The sequence below is a fragment of the Piliocolobus tephrosceles genome, chromosome 8 (genome assembly GCF_002776525.5).
Source record: "Piliocolobus tephrosceles isolate RC106 chromosome 8, ASM277652v3, whole genome shotgun sequence".
Taxonomy (NCBI): Eukaryota; Metazoa; Chordata; class Mammalia; order Primates; family Cercopithecidae; genus Piliocolobus; species Piliocolobus tephrosceles.
Genome location: NC_045441.1, coordinates 59,244,395 through 59,257,793, shown reverse-complemented (window position 1 = coordinate 59,257,793; position 13,399 = coordinate 59,244,395). Strand labels below are relative to the sequence as shown.

At 38.0% G+C, this 13,399-nt stretch overlaps 1 protein-coding gene across 1 annotated transcript in view; it reads left to right on the top strand.

Moving 5' to 3' along the window:
• The window catches only part of DNAH11 (dynein axonemal heavy chain 11), a 371,689-nt gene that overhangs the window by 146,106 nt on the left and 212,184 nt on the right, over positions 1 to 13,399 (top strand). Inside the window, exons 37-42 of the mRNA XM_031935967.1 lie at positions 4,132 to 4,224; positions 5,850 to 6,044; positions 6,875 to 6,952; positions 9,211 to 9,343; positions 12,084 to 12,211; positions 13,240 to 13,388. Coding sequence (XP_031791827.1) covers positions 4,132 to 4,224; positions 5,850 to 6,044; positions 6,875 to 6,952; positions 9,211 to 9,343; positions 12,084 to 12,211; positions 13,240 to 13,388 — 776 coding nt within the window. The remainder of the gene's footprint in view (positions 1 to 4,131; positions 4,225 to 5,849; positions 6,045 to 6,874; positions 6,953 to 9,210; positions 9,344 to 12,083; positions 12,212 to 13,239; positions 13,389 to 13,399) is intronic.

Below are 13,399 nucleotides of genomic sequence, written 5' to 3'. Positions count from 1 at the left end.
AATAATGGTCTCCACCTCCATCTAGGTTGCTGCAAATGCCATTATTTCATTCCTTTTTATGACTGAGTAATATTCCATGGTGTGTATATACAGCGTTTTCTTTATCCACTCATTGGCTGATGGACATTTAGGCTAGTCTGTGTTTTTGCAATTGCAAATTGTGCTGCTATAAATAGGCATGTGCAAGTGTCTTTTTCATGTAATGACTGCTTTTCCTCTGGGAAGATACCCAGTAATGGGATTGCTGGATCAAATGGAGATTCCTTTAAAAACTAGAACTACCATTTGATTTGATGTTAGAAATATTTTTATATTTCCTACAAATTTTGAAAACCTTATTTTACAATTTTTATTTTTTCTGAAGTTAAATTTGAGATATTTTAGTTCTGATACTTTATTTGTATTAATACTTTTTAAAACCAATGAGCTGTGTGATTTTCTTTAGCTTTGTCAATTTTGTAATTATAAATGGAATTTTATGTTGCCTCCCTTTCTTTGTGAAAATATTTTCTGGTAAGATAGGGCAGGAGTATTCATAAGAGTAAGATAAGGCTAATTTTCTGAAGACTATTTCAGGGAATGTTAAAATGATTCTCTCTTATTGGTAATTATTTAAAGGTAGGGTTGACTGATTTTCTGTTCTTTTAAATTTTTGCTCTACGATTTCCTTGTCTCTAAAATGGGTCAGATTTACATACTCTCTACTCTCCAATCATAAGCTTCTTGGAGATGTATTGAAGTTGCTGGTAAGCCACAGAAATTACATATATGTCAGCATCAATATTTTAAAATTTAGCTGTATGATAATTTTTGACTTTTGATCTTTTGATAACATTTCATTAATTACTGGTGACATTATTCTGTAGTCAAAATGAAAGTATCAAAATACCACAGTTGCAACCACTCAGTTACCTTACTGCCACATATTCATTTTAACTTGCTCATTGTTAGGGCAAAATATGGAATATGAGAGTGATTTATGTTGTCCTTTTAGTAACTGTGAATTTACATTGGGTGGGTGGAATCATAATTTTTAACAGTTGTCTCTGGATGGTAAGATTATGGGTATTTTTTTTCCTTATTCTTATCTTTTAATGAGCCTATTTTAATTTTATCATGGTAAAAAGTCGGAAGAAAAAATGTAATAGAGCCTAGGGAATGTGGAGTTTCAACTGTATCCATTTTCAGTAGTAATATTTAAGCATTTAATGAACGTCTAGTATATCTAAGTAATGTGCTTTTTGCTGACCATGTTGAATGAGTAAGATTCAAAACAAATGAAACACACACCCAGATTTATGACTTTGAAGAATTTAGGTAATTCAGTTTACATGACATAAAAATTGGGAGACAATGGAGAATGAAAAGATTATCAGAGTTTTCAAGGGAGAAAGGAACCAGTACTTACTGAATGGGTACTATGTGTTATGTTACAAGATTGTCAAAAGAGAAGTTTACAAGTTTGATTTTATTTGCCCTGTTTTACATATGAGAAAACTGAGCAAAGCAACCTGTCTGAAGTCCGTATAGCTAACAAGTGGTAAGAGCAAGATTTGACTTCAATTCTAATTCTGTCTAGGACACACCTGTGGCCAATTACAAGCGGAAGGTGTTGGGAATACAGGTAGAATAAAGAAGGAAAGAATTTGCTAACTCAGAAATGTCACAAGTGAGATGAGCAGAAAGAAATCTAGCCAGGACAGAAGAGCTGTGTTAGGAACACAATTCAGGGATACCTTTCTGTGCTATAGAAATGGATTTGGGAAAAGAATCAGTAGGCATTTTTGACCAATAGAATGATATAATGAAAATTGTGAAGATACTTTTAGTAATTTGCATTGTTTAAACGTTTAGCAGAGGCACCAAGTCCTCTGAAATCTGTGGTCCAAAATTTCTTCTGCATCCACTCCTTTTATTGTTACTGCATAACTTAGCGACTTCCCATTGAGTCCTCAAAGTTCTGATTCTCAGAAATACCATTTGACCCAGCAATCCCCTTACTAGGTATATACCCAAAGGATTATAAATCATTCTGCTATAAAGACACATGCACACATATGTTTATTGCAGCACTATTCACAATAGCAAAGACTTAGAACCAACCCAAATGCCCATCAATGATAGACTGGATGAAGAAAATATGGTACATATACACCATGGAATACTATGAAGCTGTAAAAAAGGATGAGGTCATGTCCTTTGCAGGGACATGGATGAGGATGGAAACCATCATTCTCAGCAAACTAACACAGGAGCAGGAAACCAAACACCGCACGTTCTCACTCATAAGTAGGAGTTGAACAGTGAGAACATATGGGCACAAGGAGGGGAACATCACACACTGGAGCCTGTTGTGGGGTGGAGGGCTATGGGAGGGATAGCATTAGGAGAAATACCTAATGTAGATAACAGGTTGATGGGTACAGCAAACCACCATGGTACATGTATACCTGTGTAACAAACATGCACATTCTGCACATGTATCCCAGAACTTAAAGTAAACAACAACAACAAAACCTCTGGTTCTTTCCCCTCCCTTTTCTCTTCAAGCCTCATCCTACTCCATCAGTGGCTTTCAAATGGTCTTTACCGTGACCCACAGTAAAAAATACTTCTTCTATTGCGACTCAGTGTATACATACATATACAACTGAACCATACATTTCACCAAACAGTTTTTCCTTTTATTTTTGGTTATTATTATTTTGAGAGAGAGTCTCGCTTTGCTACCCAGGCTGGAGTACAGTAATGTGATCATAGCTCACCGCAGCCTAGACCTCCCTGGCTCAAGCGATCTTTCCATCCCAGCCTCCTAAGTAACTGAGACTCTAGGTGTGCACCATCACACCTGGCTAATTTTTCTATTTTTCGCAGTGGTGGGGTTTTCCCCTGTTGCCCAGGCTGGTCTGGAACTCCTGGGCTGAAGCAATCGGCCCGCGTCAGCCTCCCAAAGTGCTGAGATGACATGCATGAGCCACCACACTCAGCCACTTTTTGCTCTTATTTGCACCACACCATGGTGTTTTTCATTTCGTTCCATTTTATTACAGACAAAAATGATGGTCAAGACCTACTAAACTGATTTTATTATCCACTAATGGAGTAAATGGGATATTTACGCATGTAACATTGTTTCACTGCCCACAGAAAAAAAATTGTACTCACATTAATTCACTTTACTCCTACAACCACTTATAAAGTAGGTGGATGCTTTTATCTGCCTTTTTATAGATGATGATTCTGAGGCTCTGGGAGGTAAAGTGTCTTTCCCACAGACACAGCTGAGAGACATTTGAGAGATGGGTTGTTACTATGTGGATTGTAGCTGGATGGCCAAAGAGAGAAGGCCAGTCCCGTGTAAGCAGTTAGTTCATTTGGAATACCTTTACTGAGCACCTACCCTGTGCCATGCACTGTGCTAGCCCCAAGAAGACAGTGAATATATGGGAAATAAGTTTATCATGAGAAAAAAAAACAGAAGAAAAAATGTAATTGGACCAAGGGAGCAGGGAGTTGCAATTATATCCAATCTCAGAAGTAATATTCTGAGATCCTCCAGGAGCTCAGACCCTGTGGGAGGAGTCTTAGGGATAATGTTGAAGTCTCATAAAAAGATAATTGAATCTTAAGGACATGGTTTTTATTATATTATGTGCTGGCATCTAGGCAGAAGTGTCTGATTAAGAGATGGAGTCATTAGGGCCATTAGGGATCGAAGTCTGGGGAGAAGTAGAATATCAGGGCTCGTGATGAAACCAGCACAGGTGGAGAAATGTGCTTCTGGTTGGAGGTGAAAAGGTGGAATTTGTTGAGCTACTGAGTTAGCCAGGTCTATTGAGAGAGTACAGCAAGGGAGGTGGATGGAGCCTTGGGCAAATATTGCAGTTAAGTGCTATGGAAAGAAGAGACTTGCTGACAGAGGCCAAAAAACAAAAACACAGGCGAAAGAAACAGGACGACGCTACGGGGACATGATTTTCACAATTTCAAAGAGGAGAAGAAAATGGTATTTTGAATCATTAAAGTGTGTATTTATCTGAACTCCTTTTTTTAAACTTTCAGTTCTTACCTCTGGAATGAGAATCTTACTCATACAATTTTTGAGAAAATAAACCTATGTTTTGATTTTAGGATCATTATGATTGGGGACTTCGTGCTATTAAATCTGTCTTGGTTGTGGCTGGCTCTCTGAAACGAGGAGATAAAAATAGACCTGAAGATCAGGTACTGCAATGCTAATATGATTTCGTTGAGTGAGTAGCTGGCCAGCTTCACAGAAATGAAAGTATATGCCTGGATGGTGGGGCATGCACAGCACAACTTTTAAAAAGCATAACATCTATTGTTAATGCAGGGGATTTGAGGATTGGCATTCCTTATAAGAGGTCACAAGTGTTCTTGAGTACAAAGATATGAATCTGGAAAAGAAAATGATTTTACAAGTACTTTTGAAATAGCCCAAAAAGTATTTTGACAGTCATAATCAAATAATTCAGTAATCACTGATTTCCTCTCAGGAACATTTAAGAAATCTGACTGAGTTGGGATATTAATCCTGGAAAGTCAGCGAAGACATAATGGGAGAAAGAACATCCATTTCATAGGATGTAAGATGGGCTTGCAGAATGAAACAGGAAAGGAGGGTGCCTAACACCAGTGAAATGCTTGATTGGTTGGTCAGAGCTACTGGAGAAATGTTCTGCTGTCATTCCTGGAGAGAAATGATAACAACACATCATGGATTTTTCCCTTAAGTAACGAGAGCAGTGAATATGTGTTATCAGTCCATTTTCACACTGTTACAAAGAACTACCTGAGACTAGGAAATTTGTAAAGAGGTTTGATTGACTCACAATTCCACAGGCTTACCAGGAAGCGTAACTGGGAGAACTCAGGAAACTGACAATCATGGAGGAAGGCAAGGGGGAAGCACGAAGCTTCTTCACATGGTGACAGGAGAGAGAGAGAGTGAAGGGGAAAGTGCCACACACTTTAAAACTATCAGATCTCGTGAGAACAGCAAGGAGAAAATCCAGCCCCTTGATGATCCAATCACCTCCCACTAAGCTCTCCAATTTGACATGAGATTTGGGTGGGGACACAAATCTAAACCATATCAATATGTATCACCATGTGTATGTGCAATGTGACTTGAGAAATGGCAAAAAAAAAAAAAAAAAAAAAAATCTGTGTCCTTTTTTAAATTGAGGGATATTTATTATGTATTTTTCTGCTTTGCCAATATTTCTCTCTTTTCCTCTTAATTTCCCTGTAATTTAGTACTAGGTCAAGATTTTCTTTCATTTATTTGTTATCTTGCTTTTTTAAATTTTTGTTGGAATGCTTAGCTCTTTCTGTAAAAGTTATCCTGACATTTGAGTTACTGCTTTTAAAATCTTTGGCTTACAGCTAAGATAGAACAACAACAACAAAACTAAAAATGTTTGAGATTATCATTCTAAGATTCGCAGAGGACTTTGGACAAAATGATCTGATGAGCTTGATTAATTTAAATTCTGGAGTTTGAAGATTCAAGAGAGAAGGCCCTTAGATTGTTTCTAAAGATCAAAACAGATCATTGGCAGGGAAGGAAAAGTCCTCTTTGCTGTTCTTATTCTAAGGATTGTCCATGGTATCAGTTCAGCCTTCTCATGTTCTGATACCTGAGTTTTAAACATTTAACCTCCCTATTGATAGAATGCCATCTTAATGGAGAACAGTACCAATATCTCATGCTTCACATATGAGGATTAAAAATAACAAACATCTTTAGTTCTTCAGGTGTTTGTTAGAACTTGTTTTGGCTTTTTTATAAAATGTTTTTTTTTTTTTTTTTTTTTTCCCCCTAGGTACTCATGAGAGCATTAAGGGATTTCAATATGCCTAAGATAGTGACTGACGACATCCCAGTGTTTCTGGGCCTGGTCGGTGACCTGTTTCCAACCCTGGATGTGCCCCGGAGGAGGAAGCTGCACTTTGAACAGATGGTCAGGCAGTCTACCCTGGAGCTCCGCCTGCAGCCTGAAGAGAGCTTCATCCTCAAAGTAAAAGGAGCATTTGCTTTTCATGGCAGCTGTTGGGATTGTCAGTTGAAATAATTGTGGCTAACTGATGCTAAAGCAAGATGTTAACTTGTACCCTAAGCTTAACAGGATCTTAATATATGTTTTCAAGCATTTTCATATGGCAGGATTAAGTAAACATAAGGATTTTAGTAGCCCCACTCTGTAAGGTGAAAACAGATATGATTGACATGGCTTTAAATGTAAGCATACTTTTAGTTAGGTTTAACAACTTGTTGGTTCTTGGAGAAACGCACTAAAAATTTACTTTGTTCTTTCCTCCTTTTTAGAGAACATCAGAAGTAAAATCATTAGTGTATGCTTTTAATGAGGGGAGAATGACAACATGTATGAGAATAAGTTAGGTAGATATTATCTGACATATCAAAGCCTTGTGCATATTATTCAGTTTGAATTCAGTGAATGCATGGACATTAAACACTGTATACATTATCCATTTTAGATATTTTATAGGATATAAATCATTACTCAGTTGTAGATGGTGATTGGCTATGTACAGTGTTTGTTCAATACTTCATGAAGAGTTAATGATTTTTGTAAGTAACCCCTGCCATATACTGAGTACTGCATAAAATCACGGTTTGGCTTTGGTCTCATCCCTGTGGTCTATGTGGGAAATCCAGGAAAAACTATACTTTTCACTTATGGTCTATTTTAACTTTCTCTGAACATACTGTTGTCAGTGGGGGCTGGCTTGGGTGTAAGGAAAGAAGAATTGGGCAAAAATGGTAGGTTATCTTTTTGTCACCAACTCATTAAAGGAAACCAGCAACTGGCTGTTTGCTCTGCAGGTTGTCCAGCTTGAGGAACTGTTGGCTGTGCGGCACTCGGTCTTTGTGGTTGGAAATGCAGGCACGGGGAAGAGTAAGGTATAGTAAATTGCCTAATAGCTTACAGCTATGGAAAGAACATTTGTTGTTATTGTGGTTTGGCCTATTTTCAATGCTACTCAAAGGAATTCCCCACCATGAAGCCCGCCATAATTTGGGATCAGAATCTGAGACTCTAATCTTGCTGCTTGATCAATTGATCTTTTCCTTTATATTGGGTCAGCGGTAGGGAGAACAAGAAACAAATAGAGCATTGCATTCACATAGGAAAAGCAAGCCGACATGAAGATTGAGCTTTCCACATGAGATTTTCAGTATCAGATGAAGGCATTTAGATACATGCCATCCTACCTTATGCACCTTTCAGTACATTTATGCTTGGATTCTTTTATCAAAGATAAACATATTAAGAGACTGTGGAATAAGATATCTGGCTGGAAGATTTGATTGGCTCTAGCCACATTTATCAAACCTATTTTCTTTTCCAAGTCATCCTTGATTCTCCTCCCCATATCATTCAGAAAAACAAACCCAAATATTTTCCTTCAGTACTCCCTCAGAAATATAACCCTCTATATGGCCAAACAAAACCTAAAAATAAAAGGAAGTGGCAAAACCCACATTTTTGAGGTACCTATTACATGCTGTGCTAAGTGCATTATGTATGATTTACTCTGCACAACAATGATGTACTATGGGTGTTATTATCCCCATTTTTAGTTCACCGCTTGATTTTGTTTGGTCTTACTGACAGTCCTGGCAACATACTTATTTTCTTGGTTGGCAGACGGTATATGCAGAACTGCATGCATTTTAATTCAGGATGCTTGGGTATAAACATACTTGGTAGCCAACACCTAAAAATAATCAGATTGAGCATATGAGATTTTAGAGGATGGCAGTATATGGAACTTGCCAGTATTTAGATCAGAACCCAAAGTGGAACAACTGTAAGATAAAAAAAATTTCTGTATAGACATTTTTCTAGTGAAAAATATAATAAATGAAATATTAAAGTAGATAACTGATAGACCTGTAATTATTTTGTTAGAGTAAGTTACAGATGTAGGCCATAGTTCAAGGAAGGATAAAATTAAATTCCATACTTTCCAGTAGATTAATGGTTTCTAAAAATATAAGCTTAATATTCCTAAGGCATTTACTTTCTTTCTTCTAGTCTTCACCAGTTCTGTTCTACTCAACAGGTACGTAACCCAAGATAACCGGAGCACTGCAGCTCAGGATGACGTTTTTTAGCATAATCTTATCATTTCAAAGTGTTTGTCAATTGTTTATTCGTTTTTTCAAAACCCCTGTGAGTAGGGGTTTTGTCAGCATGATAAATATCTAAGACAAAAGCTACAGCTTTTCAAAGGAGCAAAAGGGAGAGTAAGGGCAGATATTTGAGTGAAGGTATCAATTAATTGAATAGACATACACTGAGCACCTGTTCTGTGAGTTCGCATTCTCAAGGCTTTTCCTCAATTATCAGGATCAGGGTTTCTCAACCTCAGCACTGTTGACGTTCTGGACTGGATAACTCTGCTATAGGGGGCTATCCTGTGCATTGAAAGATATTTAGCAACCTCCCTGGTCTCTATCCACTAGATGCCCAGAAGCCCCTTCCCCTTTCTTCCCCCTAGTCAAGACAGTCTGTTTTTGAGAACCACTGCCCTAAGTCGCTAGATCTCAAAGCATGGCCAGACCAGCATCATTGGCATCAGCTGGGCCCTTGTTGGAACTGCACATTACGGGCCCCACCTCAGACCTACTGAAACAGAAGCTCTGGGATTGGGCCCAGCAATCTGTATTTTAATACCCTCCAAGCAATTCTGATGTAGGCTACATTTTGAGAAAAACCGATCTTGCTGATTCAGGCAGGGTAGAATTATTTTTATTTATTTATTTATTTTTTTTGAGACAGAGTCTCGCTCTGTCACCCAGGCTGGAGTGCAGCAGGCAGGGTAGATTTTGTAATCAACATGAATGCTTATTTATGTATGGTCCTCCACTTGGCACACATGATTAAAAATCTCAAATGAGAAAGTGACTCCCTTTACTCTAAATGGTTCAAAGAGTCAAGTGAACTGATTCTGTCTTGCTGAGTATTTGTAAGATGAAGCTTTTCAAGATGGTAATGGAAATGCACATATGTGCATTTTTCCCCTTCTGGATCTTAGCACACACAGAGCATCTAGGAGCATATAATGAATAAGGAAAACTCTTCAGAAATCTTTTACTTTCCATTTGGCTTATGTTAGTATTAATTTTTTTGGCTCTTTCCTCCTTCCCCTCAGATTTTGAGAATACTGAACCGAACATATGTTAACATGAAACAGAAGCCGGTTTGGAATGACTTAAACCCTAAAGCTGTGACAACAGATGAACTCTTTGGTTTCATACATCATGCTACCCGAGAATGGAAAGATGGTAAGTAGTATTTCCCCTTTAGAAGTGCTAAAATTTTTTTTTCTATCCAGAAAGCCATTTTTCAATACAAGCCAATTTTAGTCATAGTCACAGACTCACTGTTTATATGTTGGCATTATTGGAAATATAGCAGATCACAACAGCATTTATAATGTATAAATTAAAACTAGATTTTAATAAGTACTTGATTTGCATTCCACAGATTTGTACTCAGAGCTGTTGTATTTTATCCCACGTCAATTATGTCAGGGCTCCCTGTAAATCAGGAGTGAAGTCAACATGAATGCCTCAGGAAACATCTTTAAAGTGCCTGATACGAGACACTGACTGAAGTTCAGGCAGACATTCCAGGTGCCAGGGACAAAAGTAAATGGGGCATGTTTCCTGCCCTGAGAGTATTTGTAAGCAAACAGATCCCTTTGTGACAATCTGTTAGGAGTTCCTTTTACAGTAAATGCGCTAACCTTGGCATCATCTTTGAGGCCTGTCTCCCTGTCACACCCTACATCCAACCTCACAGCAAATCCTATAGGCTTTACCTCTAAAATGTATATGAATTCCAGTTCTTCTCACCTTCTCCATAGATGCCACATTAGTTGAAGCCACCATCATGTCTCACCTGTACTACGGCAGTGGGTAATCTCCTCCTCCTGGTTTCCCTGCAGTTCATTTGACCGAAAGCAGACAGAGGGGCTTCAAATGTTACTTCTCTGCTTTTGATTTCAAGTGGGTTCCAATCACCTTTAGAATCCAACCTTTTCCATGGCTTTTAAGGCTCTATATGATTGGATCCCTGCCCCTGTCCCCAAATCCCACCATCCCTGACTTCGTTTCCCACCACTTACTATAATCCATTCATTCTGGCCTCTTTGCTATTCCTTGAACTTGTTCCCATCACGGGGCCTCAGCACCTCATGTTCCTGCCATCAGCAACACTCTTCTGGATGCCTGCATGACTTGCTTCCTTATCTTATTTCAGCATCTGGTCAAACGTCACATCAGAGAAGACTTACCTGATGGCTGATCTAAAGTATAAATGCAAATCAAAATCACAATGAGATAGAATCTCACACCAGTCAGAAAGACTATTATGGAAAAGTCAAATGATGCTGGTGAGGCTGTGGAGAAAAGGGACCACTTATAGACTTGGTGGTTCAGTCACTATGGAGAGCAGTTTGGAGATTTCTCAAAAAATTTAAAACAGAACTACCATTTCACCCAGCAATCCCATTACTGGGTATATACCTAAAGGAAAACAAATTGTTCTACCAAAAAGACACATGCACTCATATGTTCATTGCAGCACTGTTCACAATAGCAAAGGCATGGAATCAACCTAAGTACCCATTAAAGGTGGATTAGATAAATAAAACATAGTACATATACACCATGGAATACTATGTAGCCATAAAAAAGAACAACATCATGTTTTTTGCAGCAACGTGGAGGTAGCTGGAGGCCATTATCCTAAGTGAATTAATGCAGAAATAGAAAACCAAGTACTGCATTTCTCATTTACAAGTGGGAGCTAAACATTGGGTACGTGTGGACATAAAGATGGGAACCATTGACACTGAGGCCTACTAGAGGTGGGAGGGAAGGAGAGGAGCAGGGTATGAAAAACTACCTGTTGATTCCTATGCTTACTACCTGGACGATGGCACCATTTGTATCCCAAACCTCAATGTCACACAGTGTACCCATGCAACACACCTGCATGTGTATCATCTGAACCTAAAATAAAAGTTGAAATTTAAAAAACAGTAATAATAAAGCAGGACACCCTTTGTCATTCTCTATCCTCTTGTCTTGTGTACACTCCTTTTTCTGTGGGACAGTTTTTGCTGTCTCAGGCTAGCTTCTGTCTTTTTGTAAAGAACTATGGCAGGGAGAGAACCATATCTGTTTAGGCTGAAAAACTGTGGAAACTCTTCAATTCAGTGACTGTTAGTAAAGTTTGCTGGCTGCTTTATGAATCGTGGTGGCAAGTTCCATTAGATACTGTCACTTTTGGCACAGAATACGTCACAGAGGAAACATCATACATGCATCAAAACAATTTTGCTCACAATGCTATTAGATTTACTAGAGCTTGAAAAATTTGCAACTGGTAAATCTGTCACATCAAACACACAATGCTTAGATATGTACTAATGGCAAAAAGGACTATAGATTTAAAATGTTATTGCGTACACATCTTGTTAAGGAATGATGAGTTACTATCCCAATGAACACATTTCTGTAAGAGATGTATAGTGCTTCTGAATGCTTTAGCTTCAGAATTGTGACCTTGAAAATTGTTATAGAAAAATGGAGAAAGGTGAAATAAACAAATATTTGATCTAAAATGGATACTGAACATATGTGTATGAAGAAGGATTGTGGGTCTTCGTTTGGTGTAAGTTTTGAGTTTTATGTACGTTACCTTCTACAGATCCCCACAACTGTTCATGAAGGAAAGTTTTTGTTATCTCTGTTTGGCATATGGGGAAGCTCAGTTGTGGAAGTTAAGGGTCCTTCTCAGTGAGGTGAAGCTTGCACATTGGTAAATAACAGAGCTGGATCTGGAACCCCTGTGTGGCTCAAAAGGTGTTAACACACTGCCCGCTAGAAAGAGGCAGCAAAGTGGTTTTTATTTAGTTAATAAAAGAGCTTCCAAGATGAATTATACCAACCTATTGTAGAAATAAACAGCACTCAACGACTTTATATATTAGGATTGTTTACTCTTGTTTTATAGGTCTCTTTTCATCCATTCTGCGAGAACAAGCAAATCTTAAGAATGATGGACCAAAATGGATAGTCCTGGATGGAGATATTGACCCCATGTGGATTGAATCACTCAATACTGTAATGGATGATAACAAGGTGAATAAAACTTCAGTTGTAAACCTTGATTATAACATCCTGAGTGTATTAAGAGTTCCATTCACTTGTTGATGTTAATACTGATTTTTGCTCATTAACCTGGGATTCTTTATGTAACTATTATTTCGATAAGTGCTGTTTTTCTGATAATTTTTTTTTAATTTCACCATTAAAGAATTTCAAGGAATATGTTCTCTTTGTTTCTTTGAATGCAGCCACCTTTACTGAGAGTTAGATACAGATCTAAGAATTTAGTTTACACATCTTACCACTTTCTAAGAGGTAGGCATAAATTATTATATCTTGTCATCTTTAAGTATAAATACTTAGACAATGAAAGAACGGGTTTGTGCCATATGATCATTGAAATTAACTAGTTCCTATGGCTATGGATTGAGTTAAAATGTTTTTCCAAGCTTTTTGCCACAGTTAATTCAGCATTCCCAGCAAAAACAAAAGGTGATGGTACAGGTCTGTGAGATATCATTCAAGCAACACAAGGTTTATTGTTGGGGTCAGCAGAGAGAGATCAGTAATCATCATTACTCCAGAATAGATTTAGTAACCACCTTGAATTAACAGTAATTACTGCTTACTCAACTGAGACACTGTTCATCATAAAATACAGGTTTGGGATCTTTATACTTGTGTAAGTTTCTTTGGACAATTGATAATCATGGTATTTCAGACTCTAAAGAAAGTTTTTTTATGGTATTCACGTCCTTTCATGTGATTAATTTTTATAATAAATGCCTTATCTTTGGCTTAGTAATAAAATTACTACAATTATGTAAAGGTTGCCATTCACAAGCCCAATTAGGTGAGTTTGTTCCTCAAGGGTCAGTCAGGTCATCTCAGTGGTGAGCTTAGATCTTTATTCAGACTGCACTTCTGATTCAGGACAATGAGCGCACAGCCTGTGGTACTTCTGATAGGGGAAAGTACTTGTTGCTTCTATATGTTTGCAGCATTGCTTTTACCCATGGGTGACAGTGCACCTCTGTGCACCGCTGTGCTGCTCACTCCAGGTGCTGACCCTCGCCAGCAATGAGCGCATCACCCTCACTCCCTTCATGAGGCTTCTGTTTGAAATACATCACTTAAGGAGCGCAACCCCGGCCACTGTTTCCAGAGCTGGTATTCTGTATGTGAACCCACAAGATCTGGGCTGGAATCCGTGAGTATTTC